Raw genomic sequence first — 20,552 nt, 5'->3', positions numbered from 1 at the left:
TCCAGCCTGGGCAACAAGAGTGAAACTCTGTCTCAAAAAATAATAATAATTGTGCCGGACAGGTGCGGTGGCTCACGCCTGTAATCCCAGCACTTTGGGAGGCCGAGATGGGCAGATTACCCGAAGTCAGGAGTTCGAGACCAGCCTGGCCAACATGGTGAAACCCCATCTCTACTAAATACAAAAATTAGCTGGGCGTGATGGCCCACGCATGTAATCCTAGCTCCTCGGGAGGCTGAGGCAGGAGAATTGCTTGAGCCTGGGAGGTGGAAGTTGCAGTGAGCCGAGATCGTGCCACTGCACTCCAGCCTGGCGGACAGAGTGAGACTGTCTCAAAAAATAAATAATAGTGCTAAACTGTGAAATGCACTAAAGAATTTAGCAAGATAAAAGGAACCCTCCACATATTTCTTAGTCAGTTTGAGAAACAATACCACCTTTGAAAACCTCCTCGTGTGCCTTGTTTACCATTTATTAGATAATTAGGAGTGACTAGACCATTAGGTTTTGGTTTTAATACTGAGCATTACTAGCAGCTGTGATTCTGGCAGGCTATCTCCGAATAATTTTTTAAAAAGCGAAATACAGGCCGGGCACGCTGACTCATGCCTGTAATCCCAGCACTTTGGGAGGCCAAGGCGGGTGGATCACTTGAGGTCAGGAGTTCGAAACCAGTCTGGCCAACGTGGTGAAACCCCGTCTCTACTAAAAATACAAAAATTAGCCTGGCGCGGTGGCTCACGCCTGTAATCCCAGCTACTTGGGAGGCTGAGGCAGGAGAATCGCTTAAATCCGGGAGGCGGAGGTTGCAAGCGAGCTGAGATCGCACTACTGCACTCCAGCCTTAGTGACAGAGACTCCGTCTCAAAAAAAAAAAAAAGGGAACTTAAAACAATGGAACCCATTCACGTTCTTCTGTCTTTAATAATCCTGGATAGTAGTCTGGAGACACTCCTAGTGGAGTTTACTCGGGAGAGGGCGGAGAAATACACGACATGAGCAGTACAGGCTCGTGGTTGAGAGCCGGCGGAAGGCTGAGAATCCTCCCCGGAACCTTTGGACTGTGGCGCCCCAGGGGTTCTTCGCGTGCGCTGGCCGGGCTCGGGATTGAAGGCGGAGACGTCAGACGCTAAGGTTGCGGCCCGCGTGGAAGGCTCTTCTCAGCCATCCTGCCCGGCCCGAGGGAATCGCGCAAGGGACGCTTTTTCTGCAGCAATGATATATACCCCGCCGAGCTGTCCCGCGTCCTGGTTGGGACCTCTTGGTTTCGCTTGGCTGGGCTCAACTCATCCCGTACACCTCCGCCCTTCCCTCTTTGCGTGCCCCTGCGGGTTCAGCGAATCCGCTGCAAGAAGCCCTGCATCCGCCCGGTGAACGGCTGTTGGCGGCGGTGCCGGGGTTGGCCGCTCCCGCGGGTTGTCTACGCCGCGGGGCCTACGTCTCCGTCGGGCGTGCACCTTGGGAGCCACACCTGGGGCCCAGAGCCACCGCTCAGCACGCGGGCACGCGGCGGGAGGGAAGGAAACCGCGGCGCTGAGGATGGAGAGGGGGAAAGTGAAGAAGAAAGAGAAGGAAAAGGAGAAGGAGAAAATCAGAGAAAAGGGAAAGGAAGAGAAATTGAAAAGAAAGGAGGTGGAGCAGAAAATTGAAGAAAAAGAAAAGGAGAAGCAAGAGAAGCAGGAGAGGAGAAAGAGAAAAGAGAAAGAGGAAAAAAGGACAAAGCAAGGGAAGGAGACAAAGAAAGAGAAGGAGCAATTTAAGGGACAAGAAGAGGAAGGGGAGAACAAGGACAGCACCTTGACAAGGACCCCGCTCGAGTCGCTGGTAAGAGACCCAGTGTCCAGGACCCCTTGCCCCAAGGCCATTGTCGGCGTTCAGACCCCGGCGCTGTCTCTGTTACGTTGGAGGCCCCCGACCCGCGCGTAAGGGAATGGATCTCAACTGAGGGCTATTTACCTATGGATGAAAGCGATATGCCAAACTTTGAACGACCCATCGCCAGCCCCTTTTCCCGGGCCCCCTGCCCACCCTCGCCGTTATCGTTACCCCTGTGTCTTAACCTTCGTCGGGTCTAGTGTTGAGGGACAAGTGATCTCGGTCTTAATGGGGACATGGGGAACGGCCCCTCTACTGCCCTTGGATCTGTCCAGCGCACAACACTAGCGCACAGACCACCTGACCACATTTAGAAACCAGTCCCGAACCCTCCCCGCACGCAGGCCCTCTTTGCATTGAATGCGTTCTTTGTCAGAAGGGGCAGGGTTCCAGAATGCAGGAGGTGTTGGGGACGCTGCAGTTGATGCCTCCATTGTTTTCAGACCACCAGTACCCTGAATGCATGGCGGAAAAGTTTTAACTGACGGGTCTTAAAAACTTGGCATTGTTTGGGTCAGCTGGATGGTCTCTGTGCTCCTGGAGTTCCTGAACTGGCTCGTTGACTTAGAGCTACGATCTGGTTCTAAACAATTTGAATGATTAACACAGTTGTTGTTTTTCTTTTTTCTTTTTTGTAATAGGGTCTCACTCTGCCACTCAGGCTGGAGGGATCCTCCCACCTCAGCCTGGCACCGCCCCTATCTCCCAACCTCAGTGACTGGCACTACAGGCGCACGCCACCATGTCCAGCTCATTTTTGTATTTTTGTGTAGAGATGGAGTTTCGCCATGTAACCCAGGCTGATCTCAAACTGCTGGGCTCCAGCGATCCGTCTGCCTTGGCCTCCCAAAGTGCTGGGATTACAGGCGTGAGCCACCACGGATTAACAGATATTTGATCTCTGGTAAAACACAGACTACATAGACCCATATTTGGCTAAAGGAATAACTTCTGACAAAAAAACAATGGTGTTCAGCATCACATTTTGTGTCTGAACTCTATTTTACAAATTCAGCTTTCCTTAGTCTCGAAAAGATAAATGTGAGGAAGCCTGAATGCAGAATTTCTAGGTAGGATGGGCGTAGGGACAGCAATGTGGTTGGAAAGGGAACTGGTGTTTTTGTTTTGAGACAGTCTGGCTCTGTCACCCAGGCTTGAGTACTGTGGCGTGATCTCGGCTCACTGCAACCTCCACCTCCCAGGCTCAAGTCATCCTCCCACCTCAGCCTCCCAAGTAGCTGGGAATACAGGTGCACACCACCTTGCCTAGCTAATTTTTGTATTTTTGGTAGAGATGGGGTTTCGCCATGTTGCCCAGGCTGGTCTTCAACTCCTGAACTCAAGCGATCCATCCACCTTGGCCTCCTGCCGAGACCAGCTACGTCGGGGAGACCCTACCCAGTGTCCCTAGAGGAATTAAAGACATGCACACAGAAATAGAGGTGCGGAGCAGGAAATCAGAGGTCTCACAGCCTTCAGAGCTGAAAGCCCCGAACAGAGATTTACCCACATATTTATTAACAGCAAACCAGTCATTAGCATTGTCTCTATTGATACTAAATTAACCAAAAGTATCTCTTAAGGGAAACGAAGGGATGGGCCGAATTAATTGCAGCTGGAACACGCACTTAAGACACAGATCAGTCAGGCTTTTGTTTGTGGCTTAAGAATGCCTTTAAGCAGTTTTCTGCCCTGGGCAGACCAGGTGTTCCTTGCCCTCATTCCTGTAAACGCACAACCTTCCAGCTTGGGCGTTATGGCCATTATGGACATTTTACATTGCTGCAGAGATTTTGTTTATGGCCAGTTTTGGGGCCAGTTTATGGCCAGATTTTGGGGGACTTGATCCCAACAGCCTCCCAAAGTGCTGGGATTACAGGCAAGAGCCACTGTGCCCGGCCTGGGAACTGCTTTTTATTCACACTATTTTATAGGACCTAAGATGTCATTAGTCTAGGTACCACTAAGAAAGAAAAAAAAAAAAGCCGGCACAGTGGCTCACGCCTGTAATCCCGGCACTTTGGGAGGCCAAGGCGGGCAGATCACCTGAGGTCAGGAGTTCCAGAACAGACTGGCCAACATGGCAAAATCCCATCTCTACTAAAAATACAAAAAAATTAGCTGGGCATGGGTGGCATGTGCCTGTAATCACAGCTACTCAGGAGGCTGAGGCAGGAAAATCACATGAACCGGGGAGGCAGAGGTTGTAGTGAGTCAATATTGTGCCACTGCACTCCACCCTAGGCCACAGAGTGAGATTCTGTCTCAAAAATAAATAAATAAAAAATTCTGCCAATCAAAATATGACATACTCTCAATTGTGAAAGACATCCTAATTTCAGAGATGTTAAAATGTGGAATGTGGGGGGCGGAATGTGTATCTTAGAATGAACGAAGTATGTCGGGGTAGGCTGAATGGGTCTTCTGGTGAAGACTGACAGGACATAATCCACTCTTGGCTGCCATTTCTTGGTGCTGGTATTGCTTGAAAACATGCAGTTGTAAGCCATCGAATGAAGTCTCCCTTGCCCCTCTTCCTACCTTGACACACTCTCAGAATGACATCATAACATTTAGATGCAACTGAAGGGAATGGAGAAGAGGCAGGATGGAAGACATCTATGAAAATACAATTTAAGAGTCATCAAAGATTGGCTCTAAGAACAAAGAAGTACTTTTTTTTTTTTCTTTTTGAGACGGAGTTTCACTCATGTTGCCCAGGCTGGAGTGCAATGGCATGATCTCAGCTCACTGCAACCGCCACCTCCCAGTTTCAAGTGATTCACCTGCCTTAGCCTACCCAATAGCTGGGATTACTAGTATGCACCACCATGCCCGGCTAATTTTGTATTTTTACTAGAGATGGGATTTCACCATGTTGGTCTGGCTAGTCTCAAACTCCTGACCTCAGGTGATCCACCCTCCTCAGCCTCCCAAAGTGCTGGGATTACAGGTGTGAGCCACCACACCAGCCTACTTTTTTTCAAATTCTGTTATTCACTGTATGGCCTTCATAAATCATGCTCTCTGTACAAGTCTTGATGTTAAAGTTTACACCCTGGAAACCACATTTCGGAGCACTCTGAACGATCTTCACACCAGCCTGCCCTTCTGTCCCTCAGTCATTTGCCATAAAAATTCTAAGGCTAATACATTGATAGAATGCTTCTTTCTTTTTTTTCTTTTCTTTTTTTTGGGGGGGATCGAGGGGGATGGAGTCTCTGTCACCCAGGCTGGAGTGCAGTGGTATCATCTCAGCTCCTGCAATCTCCATCTCCCAGGTTCAAGCAATTCTCGTGCCTCAGCCTCCCGAGTAGTTGGGATTACAGGCATGTGCCACCATGCCCGGCTGATTTTTGTATTTTTGGTAGAGACAGGGTTATGCCGTGATGGCCAGGCTGGTTCCAAAGTCCTGGCCTCAAGTGATCCACCTGCATTAGCTTCCTAAAATGCTGGATTTACAGATGAGAGCCACGATGCCCAGACTAGAATGCTTCTGTCTAAGTTTACTTCAAGTTCATCAGTTTGTTTTTTTGTTTGTTTGTTTGAGATGTTGTCTTGCTGTGTTGCCCAGGCTGGAGTGCAATGGTGCCATCTCGGCTCACTGCAACCTCCACCTCTGAGGTTCAAGTGATTCTCCTGCCTCAGCCTCCCGAGTAGCTGGGATTACAGATGCCCGCCACTACACCCAGCTAATTTTTTTTTTTTTTAGACGGAGTCTCGCTCTCTTGCCCAGACTGGAGTGCAGTGGTGCGATCTCAGCTCACTGCAAGCTCCGCTTCCCGGGTTCATGCCATTCTCCTTCCTCAGCCTCCGGAGTAGCTGGGACTACAGGCGCCCACCACCACGCCTGGCTAATTTTTTGTATTTTAAGTAGAGACAGGGTTGCACCCTATTGGCCGGGCTCGTTTCGAACTCGTGACCTCAGGTGATCTGCCTGCCTTGGCCTCCCAAGTTCGTCTGTTTTTAAAACAAATATTAATTTGTGATTGAAACTGGCTTAATAATTTCTATAACCTTTTCATTTAATTGTGATACTTATATTAAAAAGTATAAAAGGGAGGCCCGGTGTGGTGGCTCATGCCTGTAATCCCAGCACTTTGGGAGGCCAAGGTGGGCAGATCACGAGGTCAGGAGTAAGTATAAGAGGGAAACCTTGCCCTGAGATCTTAAAATCTAGTTATTCAATTGTGAAGACAGGCGAAATTAATAATTGAGACCTTAGATGCTTATGCACTGAGTGGCACAGTCAATACATGCACCACGGAGGTCCCAAGACCCCAAACAAAATGAACTCAGGTGCAGTCTCCAATTCATAGACACGAATTCAAGAAGCAAAATGAAGTCTGAAAATTGGTCCTGTAATCTATAGCACTACTCATAAATGCTGGTAGTATTTATTTGATAGACTGATCAGGAGTTAGGGGATGGAGGAGGGATGTGAAATTAGTATCACATAATGAACAGCTAATTAGAAAATGTACACTAGTTGGTATAGTTTGTTCTAGACCTATAAAATATTCGTGAAGTTTTATCCTTTTTTTTTTTTGGAGACAGGGTCTCACTCTGTTCCCCAGGCTGGAGTTCAGTGTGCAATCTCAGCTCACTGCAACCTCTGCCTCCTGGGTTCAGGTGATTCTTGTGCCTCAGCTTCCCAAGTAGCTGGTCTTACAGGTGCATGCGACCACACCTGGCTAATTTTTTGTATTTTTAGTAGAGATGGGGTTTCACTATGTTGGCCAGGCTGGTCTGGAACTTCTGACCTCAAGAGATCCTCCCGCCTCGGCCTCCCAAAGTGTTGGGATTACAGGTGTGAGCCACCTGGCCCGTGAAGTTTTATTCTGGTTACAATTCCAAGAATATTATTGGATTCTACCACAGGCAGGCCCACTGCCAAGACCCAGAAAAATGAGCCCCTGATAGCATGGGCTTATTGATTTATCTTTTGTTTCACAGGAGAAAAACAAGCAAATCCTAGTGCTGGGCCTGGATGGAGCAGGAAAAACCAGTGTCCTCCACTCTCTAGCTTCAAACAGAGTCCAGCATAGTGTGGCACCCACCCAAGGTTTCAATGCAGTTTGCATCAACACTGAAGATGGCCAAATGGAGTTCCTGGAGAGTAAGCTCTCTGTTCCTTAGTTACAAGATAGCCACATTTTATTCTCTCTTAAGCCAGACATGATGTTAGCAACATTGAGTCTTTGTGAAAACTAACACTGAATCAAATTTTCCTAGACTTTTAGAATGGATATGTAGTTTAATACCCAGGTACACTGTGCGGGGAATCACTTTTTGCTTTTTTGATGTTCTCCTTTTTACAGTAGTGGTGATAAAGGGGGAGTTTAGAGGAAGGCTTTAGCACTCCCTCCTATAATCTCCTGTAATCAGCCTTCTTCCCACACTGCTGCAAATGAGCATGCAATCTAAGTTTAAGTACAGTGTGCTTGCTTCTCTGCAAATAAAATTATAGACAAGCTCCAGACCTCTTCTTCTAAATAGATGGCAGTCCACAGGCCCCTACTGGATAGTAATTCTGGAGTCACCACCTCTAAATATTACTCTCTCCTGAAGTTGAGTCAAGTCCTCTTGTCTTCTCTTTACACATTCATCCGTCCTCATGGCATTAAATACCATCTATATGCTAATGGCTCCCAAATTTATTTATCCAGCCCAAACATATCCAAGTCCTCTAAAACCTAACAAGGGAAAAACAAAATGCTTGATTTTTCCCATATCTGTTCCTTTCCCTGTAATCTTCTGGTCAGTAAATGGCTCCATACCCATCAAGTTGCTGTAGCCAGAAACCTGAGAGTCACCCTTGACTCCTCCTTTTGCATCCCCACCTCCAGTCCACAAGTAAAACACTATGAATTTTGCCAGCTCTGACGCATCTCTCAAATTCATTGGTTACATCGTTTCTACTGCCTCTATGTAAGTCGGAACCTGGATCATCTATTACTTAGATTATTATAGTCACCTTTTTCCTTTGGCTTTTATCTGCTTATGAAGAGCAGTATTTTAACACATACTTATCATTTGCTAATTTAAAACACTTCAGTGGAGCTCTCATCCTTGTAATAAAATCGAAAGTCTTTATTATGGCCCATGAAGCTCTTCATAAACTGCCTCCTCCCTAACCTTACCTCACCCCAGGCTTATTGTACTCCTTTCTTTCTTTTCTTTTACAAGAGCTTTCTTGGGTGTGCCTTCTGTCAGAAATACTACTACCCCTGCTCTTCCCATGATGGCTTGCTCCTCAGCCTTCAGGTTATTAGCTTACATGGCCCCATAAAATCAATCATTCTTTCTTTTTTTCTTTTTTTTTTTTTTGAGACAGAGTCCTGCTCTGTCACCCAGGCTGGAGTGCAGTGGTACGATCTCAGCTCACTGCAACCTCTGCCTCCTGGGTTCAAGCGATTCTGTTGCCTCAGTCTCCTGAGTAGCTGGGATTACAGGCACACACCATCATGCCCGGATAATTATTTTGTATTTTTAGTAGAGACGGGGTTTCACCATGTTGGCCAGGCTGGTCTCGAACTCCTGACCTCAGGTTATCCACCCACCTTGGCCCCCCAAAGTGCTCAGATTACAGGCGTGAACCACTGCACCCAGCCCATAAAATCATTCTTTCTAAGTATGTTCCCCAATGCTGTTTGCTTCCTCCATAAGGTTTTTAATAACATTCACTATTTATTTTTATTTGTTTTTGATCTGTCCACCCAACTGGATGGTAACTTTTGCTATACTTGTTTTGTTCAACAATATATACCCAATGTCTGGCAAATAGTATTCAACAAAAATGCATTAAGTGCTAACTGTGTTCCCAATTTTTATCATAATCATCAGTATCCTGAAGAAGAATAGCAGTTTACACTTGCAACCTTTAAGTTTTAAAATGTGTATCTTCACAGTGGCTATATGAAGCCATCAATTTAGGTAAGTTTTCATAATACCACAGGGCATAGCTTCTAAGGAGGTTTTTTTTAGGATGCAGCATCCAGTGGTATTCAGTGATATAAATCTGTATGGACTGTTATGCTATCGTGTAACACTTGGAGTATGTTGGGGATTGGTGGGAAGTGAAGTTTTATTGTATAAGCCTATTTGTAGAAATGAGATATTCACATATAATTTTGCCTATATCTCTTCATCAACGTTCTACAGAGCATCTTAATCTTTAAAAAAAATTCTTTTAGTTTATGCACTAAAAAGTAGTGGCAAAAATAAATGGAGAGATTTCAGTTTCTATTATAGTTTTTGAAGGGCCTTTCTGTGACAAAACCACAAATCCTGGTTAAAATTTATTTTTTAAAGCATTGATGAACTTGCAACAGTAAGTCAAATTTGCAAGGCTACCTGCTTTACTCTTCCGGCCCTTTCCCTCCTTCCAAAGAAAGAAAAATAAAACAACTCCTGAGTTGAAACTGGAGTGACAGCCACAGTAGATAAGCAGATAAAAAAGTGGTGTTATCTAGAGGCACATACCAGTATTTAATCTGCAGTGGGCCTGAGACAAAATAGGAAAGCACTAAGATGCCTGCATGACATGAGGGCCCCTGAAAGAGTGCTAACATGCTCCCAGTCAGTAGCTCCCCCAGTTTCTAATTCTGGAGCAAAGACCCCCAGTGTTCTCATAAATTAAGATTAATCAAATATGAGTTCAGGCCAGGCATAGTGGCTCACACCTGTAATCCTAGCACTTTGAGAGGCCAGGGCAGGTGGATTGCTTGAGTCCAGGAGTTTGAGAACAACCTGGGCAACATGGCAAAATCCTGCCTCTACAAAAAATACAAAAAATGAGCTGAGCATGGTGGTGCATGCCTGTAGTCCCAGCTACTCTGGAGGCTGAGGCAGGAGGATCATTTGTGCCCAGAAGGCAGAAGTTGCAGTGAACCGTGATCATGCCTCTGTATTCCAGCCTGGGCAACAGAGTGAAACCGTATCTCAAAAAAGAAGACAAAATCTACTGATCAAAACTAGCATTTAAAGCATTTATAATCTTAAATGCTTATAGCTGAAAGGAAAATAGCTGAAAACGTATAGGTTAAATATGCAATGTAAATTAGGTAAAAGAACAACAGAATAAAACCAAAGAGGTTGAGGGAGAGATGATAAAGACACGAAGCGAATGAAATTGATGAAGACACAGTAGCAAAGATCAGCAAAGTCAAACGTTAGTTACTTGAATAGATAAACAAAATAGACAAATTTCTGGTGAAATTCACTAAGGAAAATCTGGAAACCACAAATAAATAATGTCATGAAGGAAAAAGAGCATATCATTCATTAAGATGACAAGAGTGTAATACCTGTGTTAACAAATTTGTACCAATAGATATAAAGTCCTGGATAAGTGGCAAAAATCCTCCAAACGTGTGTCTTAGGAAAATGGACTCAATAAGAAATAGGAATATTGAATAATTTAAAACTTCTAAAGAAATCAATAGCAAAAAAATCATCCTATAAGGAAAAACACCCGATCAGTTGGTTTATAGGTGGGCTCTTATCAATCTTAATCTTACATAAATTCTTTCAGAGAATAGGGGAAAAAAAGAAATGCTCTCCAACTCACGGTGTGAGGTCACTGTATATCCAAACCAGCAAAGAGTATAAGAAATGGAAATGCAGAAATCTGAACAAAATTGTAGTAAACTAAATTCAGTTAATATATTAAAGAGATAATATATCACCAGATGAGTTTCTCCAAGAATGAAAGGTTGGTTTAACATTTGAAAAATAGCCAGGTGTGGTGACTTATGCCTGTAACTCCAGCACTTTGGGAGGCCAAGTGGTGGGTGGATCACTCACTTAAAGTCAGGAGTTCAAGACCAGCTTGGCCTAACATGGTGAAACCCTGTCTCTACTAAAAAGACAAAAATTAGCCAGGCATGGTGGCAGGTACCTGTAATCCCAGCTACTCAGGAGTAACTGAAGAAGGAGAATTACTTCAATCCGGGTGGTGGAGGTTGCAGTGAGCCAAGATCATGCCACTGCTTTCCATCCAGCCTGGATGACAAGAGCAAAACTCCATCTCAAAAATATATATATATATATATATTTCATTCAACATTATACAGGAGGTTCTAGTTAGTTTGAGAAAAAGAAATAAAAGGCGTAAGAATTAGAAAGGAAGAAATAAAACAATACTTATTTACAAATTATATAATTGTCTTCAAAGAAAGCCTAAAACACCCTTCAAATTATTAGAAATGATAAGAACTTGGCAAGACAACTGTATATAACAATATAAAATTAATTGTATTTCTATTACCCAGCAGCATGCAGCCATTTTCAATAGCAACAAAAGATAGGAATAAACCAAACAAAAAAATGTGTCTATCTATACAGAGAAAATCTGTAGATGTCATTGAAAAACATTGAAAGACCTAAATAGATAGAGACATAATACAGTTTTCATGAATAGGTAGACATTATATCAAAAAAATATTAATTCTCCCCAAATTGACGTTTAGATACAATTCAATTCCAATCAATAGCTCAACAAGATTTTTTAAAAAGAGTTTGACAAGCTGAGGCTAAAATTGACATGGGTGAGCAAAGGAGTAAAGAAAGTCAAGACACTCGAAGAAATTAGTAAGAAAGATGGACTTGTCCTGTCAAGTATCAGATCTTATTATAAAGCTATGAAACTAAAATGTGTGGTGTTGGCACAAGAATGAACAGAACGGCCAAAGGAACAAACTAGAGAGTCCACTGGGGAAACTATTCAATAAATGGTGCAGGAACAACATGGAATAAAAATGAAATTAGTTTCCTGCCTCCTATGCATACAAATGTATACATCAATTTCCGATGGATAAAAGCCAAATGTAAAAAGCTTTGTGGAGAAAATATAGACTATCCTTATGACTTCAGGAGAGAGAAAGATTTTTTAAACAGGATCCAAAAAATAATAACCATAAGAAAGATGGATAAATGTAACTACATTAAAATGGAAAACATCTGTTCATTAAAAAGATGCCACAAAACAGGAGAAGATACATGCAACACATCCAAGCAAATGCCTAGTATCCAGAATATATAAAGAACTCCTACAAATAAAAACAACATAAAAACATTGGCAAAAGACATGAATAACATTTCACATAAAACAAATTAGAAGTGAACATATGAAAAATATTCAACTTGATCAGTAAGTAGAATTCAAATTAGGCAAAAAAAAAAAAAGAAATCTGATAATATCAAGTTTTGAAGAGGATGTGGCTGGGTGTAGTGACTTACGCCTGTAATCCCAACACTTTGGGAAGCCAAGGTGGGTGGATCACTGGAGTTCAAGGGTTCAAGACCAGCCTGGGCAACATGGCAAAACCCCAGCTCTACAGAAAATACAAAATTAGCCAGGCATGGTGGCTCGTGCTTGTAGTCCCAGCTGCTGGTGAGACTGAGAAAGGAGGATCGCTTGAGCCCAGAAGGCGGAGGTTGCAGTGAGTGAAGATTGCACCACTGCCCTGCAGCCTGGATGACAGAGCACAACCTTGTCTCAAGGAAAAATAAAATAAAATAAAAATAAAAAGAGGATGTGGATGTAGAGGAAACTTACTGGCTGTTAGCTGTTGGCAGAGTGTATATTGGTACCAACCTCTTTGGAAAATAATTTGGCGTATTTGGCATTAGTTCCATGCTTAGATAACTGGAGAAACTCTTGCTTGTATGGACCTCAGGAGACAATACAAAAATGTTTACAGCAGCATTGTTTATTGCAGCAAGAAATGAGGAACAACCCAAACGTCCACTAATGTTTTAACTAAGTGTGTTAAAACCATATGAGTTACTTAGAAGGTCACACAGCACTATTTTAACAAATTAAAAACACAAAATGCTTCAAAGAATGACTAGCCTACCTCTGTACAAAGGAAGCCAAAGGGAAGGCAAAGATCCTTTCTTGTTAGCATTTAAAATACTTTTGTTAAGTTCTTGAAACAGAGGTCCAAAAAGTTTTTCTGTCAAGGACTACTTAGGAACTAATTTATGCTTTGCAGGCCACCTGCTCTCTATTGCAGTCACTCAACTCTGTCTTGAGAAAGCAGTCATAGACAATATGTTCTGTATGTTCAATGTTACTATAAAACTTTATTTCTGGGCACCAAAATCTAAATTTGCTATAATAGTCCTGTGTTAGAAAATGTTATTCTACCTTTTTTTTTCCTCCAGTATTTAGACATGTAAAAGCTATTTTTACCTAGTGAGCTGTACAAAAATAGGCAGTTGGTCAGATTTGAACTGTGGGCCATGGTTTGCCAATACTCCTCCTAGGACAAAAATGAAAACAAAATCCATTGTATATATGTTATTATCATGAACCAAAAAGTTTATTCTGGGAAGAATCAGCAGGATGAAGTCATCAAAAGGCTTTTTTTTTTTTTTTCTGAAGCAAATATTCCTGAATACCCACAGGATCATGTTAACTCTGTGCAATATTAAGAGGAGAAGTTAGTTCTAGGATTTTGACAAAGGAAAAAAATTGTGCAAGTGAGACTAGCCAATGTATTCAGTTCATTTAAAAATTATTTTAATGTGTGTTTTATCCTACCATCCTTTTCCATTCTTAATTATTTTAGTAGCATACTCCCATTTTCTTTTTCTTTTTCTTTTTCTTTCCTTTTTTCTTTTTTTTTTTCCCAGATAGATGGGGTCTCACTCTGGAGTGTGGTGGCGCAAACACAGCTCACTGTAGCCATGTTCACGCCTCTGCACTTCCTGGACTCAAGTGATCCTCCTGCTTCAACCTCCCTAGTCGCTAGCACCACAGGCATACACCACCACACCGGCCCATTTTTTAGTTTTTATTTTTGTAGAGACAGGGCCTCACCCTGTCGCCCAGCCTGGTCTTGAACTACTGGGCTCAAGCAGTCCTCCTGCCTCAGCCTCCCAAAATGTTGAGATTACAGGCGTGAGCAACTGTACCTGGCCTTACTCCCATTTTCTGAGCTATAACTGATTAAGATGTAGTGGCTGACATGGCTGCTGTGGACAATGGGATCAGGAGACATCCACTGTAGTATTTCGCATCTCTCTGCTGATCCTTTGTGATATAGTAATGAAGGAACCACTTGTGATGGTTCTTCTCACCAGCCAGTTCCCCACTAACATGCCTCTGGTCCCTCTGAGGACTGGGTACACTCTAACACGGTGATATTTTATCAACACACCTGTCCTGTGTTCAGAAATCTGGATGTGCCCTCCCTGCTCCCAGGGTGGGTGCTTCTGTAATTTTGTGTGTGTGTGTCTTCGTCCTCTACTATTCTCTGTAGTTGGTGGCAGTGAACCTTTTCGGTCCTACTCGGAAACGTACCTATCCAAGGGATTGCTGCTTATCTTTGTGGTGGATTCAGCAGATCACAGCCGATTACCTGAAGCCAAGAAATACCTTCATCAGCTAATTGCGGCAAACCCAGTACTTCCTCTGGTTGTGTTTGCAAACAAACAGGTAAAAATCTGTGCAAATATAAATTGTACTCAGTAGTTTTGTATTTAATACAAAAAATGTATATGTGTAATAGCTAGTCAACAATAAGCTATATATTTAATTCAGTTTATGTTTATTAGAGCTCTTGGATTATAAACACCTTGAGGGTAGAGACTATTATTCATCTTTGTGTTCCTTTTAATACCTAGTATACTGTCTTGTGGATGCTAGGAATTCAACAGATGTGTATTGAACTTACTTCAATAAATACATGTTAATTGTTAAATTTGATTCAACAAAATATGAGTGGCTACCATGTATAAAGAAATTGTTTTGCTTTAGATCAATCAGATTGAGCCGAACTTATTCTACACATGCATTAAAAATATTAAATATATGTGGAGAATTTGGAACCCTTGTACACTGTTGGTGAGAATGTAAAATGGTAGAGCTGCAATGGAAAACGGTAACATGGTTCCTCAAAAGAATCAAAAATAGAGGCTGGGCGTGGTGGCTCACACCTGTAATCCCAGCACTTTGGGAGGCCAAGGGTGGGGGATCACGAGGTCAGGAGATTTAGACCATCCTGGCTAACACGGTGAAACCCCGTCTCTACTAAAAATGCAAAAGATTAGCCGGGCGTGGTGGTGGGTGCCTGTAGTCCCAGCTACTTGGGAGACTGAGGCAGGAGAATGGCGTGAACCCAGGAGGCGGAGGTTTCAGTGAGCCAAGATAGCGCCACTGCACTCCAGCCTGGGTGACAGAGTGAGACTCCGTCTCAAAAAGAAAATCAAAAATAGAATTCCCTTATGATGCAGCAATTCCACTTCTGGGCATACAGTGAAAAGAATTAAAAGCAGGGACTCAAACTGATATTTATATGTTTGGCTGTTTTATGTTTCTTTATGTTTTATATTGTTTTGTTTTATATATTTTATGTTTTTTGTGATATGTTCATAGCAGCATTACTCATAACAGCCAAAAATGGAAGCTACCCAAGATAAATGGATATATAAAATACGGTATACACATGCAAAGGGAATTTTTTTTTTTTTAAAGACAGAGTTCTGCTCTAGCACCCAGGCTGGAGTGTAAGTGGTGTGATCTCAGCTCATTACCTCCTGAGTTCAAGTGAGTTGCATGCCTCAGCCTCCCAAGTAGCCAGGATTACAGGCATGCACCACCACTCCCGATTCTTTATTTATTTATTTATTTATTTTTTTGAGACAGAGTCTTGCTCTGTCTCCCAGGCTGGAGTGCAATGGCACAATTTTGGCTCACCACAACCTCCACCTCCTGGGTTCAAGTGATTCTCTGCCTCAACCTCCTGAGTAGCTGGGACTACAGGCACATGCCACCACGCCCAGTTAATTTTTGTATTTTTAGTAGAGACAGAGTTTCTCCATGTTGGCCATGCTGATCTCGAACTTTTGGCCTCAAGTGATCCACCCACCTGGGCCTCCCAAAGTGCTGGGATTACAGGCGTGAACCACCGCACCCAGCCACAATGGGATATTGTTCGGCCTTAAAAGGGAAGGAAATTCAGACGTATGTCCCGACATGGATGAACCTTGAGAACATTATGCTAAGTGAATAAGTCAGTCACAAAAGGGTAAATACTATCTGATTCCATTTATATGAGGTACCTAGAGTTGTCAAATTCATAAAAATAGAAAGTGGAGTAGTGATTTCCATGGGTTGGGGGAGGGAGGAATGTGCAGTTATCATTTAATGGATACAGAGTTTCAGTTTTGCAGATAAAAGTTTTGGAGATGGATGGCGGTGATAGTTGCATAACATTGTGAATATACTTAATGCCACTGAACTGTACACTTAAAAATGGTTAAGGAGAAAAATTTTGTGATATGTATTTAACACAATAAAAATTGAAAAACAATTTAAATATCTATAATATTGTAATGCTAAAGTCCCTTTCTCAATTGTTAGGTTTGCCAATCATAGAAGAGCTCAATTCCTGACTTTTCTCCTACTACTTCTATGGGTGAATGTATATGGAAATAAACTAAGTAATTAAAAATAATGACCTAAAATAGGAGCCCATGTTAAAGTCCAGTACAGAAGCTAGTCCAGCAGACTCTGTCTCAAAAGAAAATTAAAAGAAAGAGAGAGAGAGGCTGATGCTTTTATTGTTTTGTTGTTAAGTGGAGCATCTTAAGTACCATAAACTACGAAGATTTAGAAGATCATGGTACATGTAAGTGAGCTGTATAGTATTCCATAGCATTAATATGCCAAAATGTTATCGTTTTCTTACTGCTGAGAATTTGAATTATTTCCAATTTTTTATTGTTCTTAATGGTGCTGCCAGTGAGCCTTCATGTATGTGTCTCTTTGAGGATGTGTATGAACATTTTGCTGATGGATATGCCTAAAATAATGGCTGGGATTTTGGATTTGTGCATATTCTGTTTTATTAGATATCACCCAGTTACTTTCCAAAGATGTTGCGCCAAATTATTCTTCCACCAGCAGAATATGACAGTTTTTGCAGCTCTACATCCTTGTCAATACTTGGTATTGTCAGATCTTTTCATTTTTGCCAGTCTGATGGGTGAACTTGTTTTTTATTATTCTAATGTGCATTTCCTTAACTACTTGTGAGTTTGAACATTTTTTCAGATGTTTATTAGTTATTGGTCTCCACATCTGTAAATTGCCTATTAATATGTTTTCCCAAATTGCTACTAGGGTGTTTATCTTTCTTATTTTAGTTGTAGGAGTCTTTCATATCATTTGGAAAAATAATCCTTTGTTAGTTATGTGCATTACAATTATCTTTCCCAGCATCCTGGTGGCTTACCATTTTACTTTGCTTACTTTTATACAGAAGATTTTCTTCCCTCCCCTCCCCTCCTCTCCCCTCTTTTCTTTTCTTTTTTTTTTTTTTTTTTTGACAGAGTCTCACTCCATCACCCAAGCTGGAGTACAGTGTGTGATCTCGGCTCACTGCAAACTCTACCTCCCAGGCTTAAGCGATTCTCCCACCTCAGCCTCCCAAGTAGCTGGGACTACAGACATGAGCTACCACACCCGGCTAATTTGCATTTTTTGTAGAGACAGGTTTTCGTCATGTTGCCCAGGCTGGTCTCGAACTACGGGGCTCAAGCAGTCTACCTGCCTCGGCCTCCCAAAGTGCTGGAATTACAGGCATGAGTCACTGCGCTCGGACTTTTTTTTTTTTTTTTTAAACAGGGTCTCACTTTGTTGCCCAGGCTGGAGTGCAGTATAGTGGCATGATCATAGCTCAGTGCAGCCTCAACCTCCCCAGGCTCAGGTGATCCTTCTCCCTCAACCTCCCTAGTAGCTGGGATTACAGGTGTGCACCACTATGCCCAGCTAGTTTTTTTTTGGCATTTTTTATAGAGATGAGATTTCACCATGTTTCCCAGGCTGGTCTTGAACTCCTGGGCTCAAACAGTCTGCCCACCTCAGCCTCCCGAAGTGTTGGGATTACAGGTGTGAGCCACTGCATCCGAGTGATTTTCATTTTTAATATTCAAATTTATCAATATTGTGCCTTATGGTTTGTATCCATTATCTTCATCAAATTGAATAAACAGAGCCATTTGTTATCACATTTATAGCTTTTATTGGGCCTTAATGATAAAAGATTTGAATATCCTAGTTTAAGATTAATGCATCGCTGGGCGCGGTGGCTCACGCCTGTAACTTTGGGAGGCCGAGGTGGGCGGATCACGAGGTCAGGAGATCGAGACCATCCTGGCTAACACGGTGAAACCCCGTCTCTACTAAACGCAAAAAAATTAGCCCGGCATGGTGGCGGGCGCCTGTAGTCCCAGCTACTTGGGAGGCTGAGGCAGGAGAATGGCGTGAACCCAGGAGGCGGAGCTTGCAGTGAGCCGAGATCGCGCCACTGCACTCCAGCCTGGGCGACAGAGCGAGACTCCGTCTCAAAAAAAAAAAAGATTAATGCATCTTTGTTTATATTCCTTGGCCAAAATATTTGGTCCAAGCTTTTAGGTGACTCACTGGTTCAAGTTATATAAGGGTTTTCAAAAAGTCATCTTACCATCTTTACTCTTTGGGTTATAACCGCTATTAAGGCACATACAGGAAAGTGTGGAATAAAACAGATATTTTTGCCTGATGTGCTTTATCATTACTGAGAGCCCCTTCTCCCATCCATCACCCTCCCTCCCTCCTTCTCCTATTTCTTGGTCTTCAACTCCACCAGTGAATGTATTAACCCGAGACATCATTCACATGTTAATGGATCCATTAACACTGTTCAAAAAGTTAGCATAGGCTCTAAACAAATTCAGGTTTCAAACAGGCAACTACCAATATCTGGAGAGGTAATCAACTCCAGCTAAGTACCGTGGGCAGCACATCAGGAAAAGCCCCACAGGCTCCAAGTGATAGAATTTGATAGATTCGGGACATGGACAGCGGCCCATGCCTATAATCCCAGCACTTTGGAAGGCCGAGGCGGGTGGAACACCTGAGGTCAGGAGTTGGAGACCAGCGTGGCCAACATGGTGAAAACTTGTCTCTACTAAAAATAGAAAAATTAACTGGGTGTGGTGGCATGCACCTGTAATCCCAGCTACTTGGGAGGTTGAGGCAGGGGAATCGCTTGAACCTAGGAGGCGGAGGTTGCAGTGAGGCAGTGAGCTGAGATTGTGCCACTGCACTCCATTCTGGGTGACAGGGTGAGACTCCGTCTCAAAAAAAAAAAAAAAAGATAGGTTCATATTGATACAGGAAAAAAAAAAGATACAATATTAGGTTATTTCCCAAGATTTAAAAATGATCTTCTAAAACTTAGGGGGAATGCTATGAAATAACAAAAAGCCATTTACAAACGCAATTTTAGAAGTGAAAAAACTTTTACAAAGGGCTGGAAAACTATAGCTGAATCTGTGTATTTATGAAAGGGAATGTCACAGGTCATTTGCTTAAATAATTCTTGGCGTATGAGAGTTAAAGATGAAGTTTTGACCTTGCCATTTCCATCATAAGGAGGTTTTGGCCCTGGCATGCGGCCTAAGCACAGGCTTCCTGTCTTCCCCTCTCTGCCTCTTGCTGTGGCTTTCCCTCTTCCAAGACTCCCCCATTTCTTTCCCTGTCTCTCCTCTGAGCCTGTTCTGTCTCCATTCCCTTCTCTGTCTTCCTCTACTCCCCAAAATTGGTCAAGGATTTTTTTGTTCAATAGAAATAATGAGCACAAAAGAAAACTCACAGTGGCAAGAACTATAATTGGTAAAATATGATATAGACCTAAAACAATAGATGAATCAAATTTCTGTTATTAAATATAAATAAAAAGAATTGCTCCTGTTGAAATAATCTTAGAAGAGTAAAAGGAAAATGGAAAAACAAAATTAGGCTGGATGCGGTGGCTCATGCCTGTAATCCCAGCAGTTAGGGAGGCCTAGGTGGAAGGATTGCTTGAGGCCAGGAGTTCGACACCAGCCTGGGCAACATAGCAAGATGCTCCTCTTTACAAAAGATTTTTAAAAATGAGTGGGGAATGGTGGTACAAACCTGTAGTCCCAGCTACTCAGGAGGGTGAGGCAGGAGAATTGCTTGAACATGGGAGGCGGAGGTTGCAGTGAACCAAGATTCTGCCACTGCACTCCAGCCTGGGTGACAAAGCAAGACCCTGTCTTTAAACAAACAACAAACAAACAAAATTAGAAACAGATTGACTGCACTGTTTAGAAAACTAAGGTATTATATTGGCTTAGCTTCATTCCAGAATATACTTTTTTTTTGATAACTCATAAATGCTGTCATAATTCTTATGAAAACATTTTTATTCAGACAACCTCTGGGCCCATAATAATGGAGTCATAATATCCTTTATATGAAAATGGTGTGGTCACTGAGAGCAATATGTAAGAGTAATAAATGTGTTTATCTGAAAGGATTGCAAAATAACCAACTTTGTCTTCTTCTCATTCCACTCTGGATGAAGGATCTTGAAGCAGCCTATCACATTACAGATATCCATGAAGCTTTGGCATTATCTGAAGTGGGAAATGACAGGAAGATGTTCTTGTTTGGAACCCACCTGACTAAGAATGGCTCAGAGATACCATCCACCATGCAAGATGCCAAAGACTTGATTGCACAGCTGGCTGCAGATGTGCAGTGACCAGGACTCAGCCCACTGTGCGGCTCATGACTGAAATGTCATCAGTGTTGAATGGCAGGCTTGAAGCCAAAGGTTTCCACTTTCAAATAAAAATTAAGCCATTTCCTA

At 42.7% G+C, this 20,552-nt stretch overlaps 1 protein-coding gene across 1 annotated transcript; it reads left to right on the top strand.

The window, feature by feature from the left end:
- Positions 1-1,454: 1,454 nt before the first annotated feature.
- ARL9 (ADP-ribosylation factor-like 9) lies at positions 1,455-20,552 on the top strand. Its single transcript, XM_011961237.1, has 4 exons — positions 1,455-1,824; positions 6,832-6,994; positions 14,148-14,323; positions 20,265-20,552. The coding sequence occupies exons 1-4, from the start codon at positions 1,540-1,542 to the stop codon at positions 20,442-20,444; spliced, it is 804 nt and encodes a 267-aa protein (XP_011816627.1). The 5' UTR covers positions 1,455-1,539; the 3' UTR covers positions 20,445-20,552.

This window comes from Colobus angolensis, unplaced genomic scaffold (genome assembly GCF_000951035.1).
Source record: "Colobus angolensis palliatus isolate OR3802 unplaced genomic scaffold, Cang.pa_1.0 Scaffold54, whole genome shotgun sequence".
Lineage (NCBI taxonomy): Eukaryota > Metazoa > Chordata > Mammalia > Primates > Cercopithecidae > Colobus > Colobus angolensis.
The sequence above is the reverse complement of the archived record's forward strand: the minus strand, read 5'-3'. Positions and strand labels throughout refer to the sequence as shown.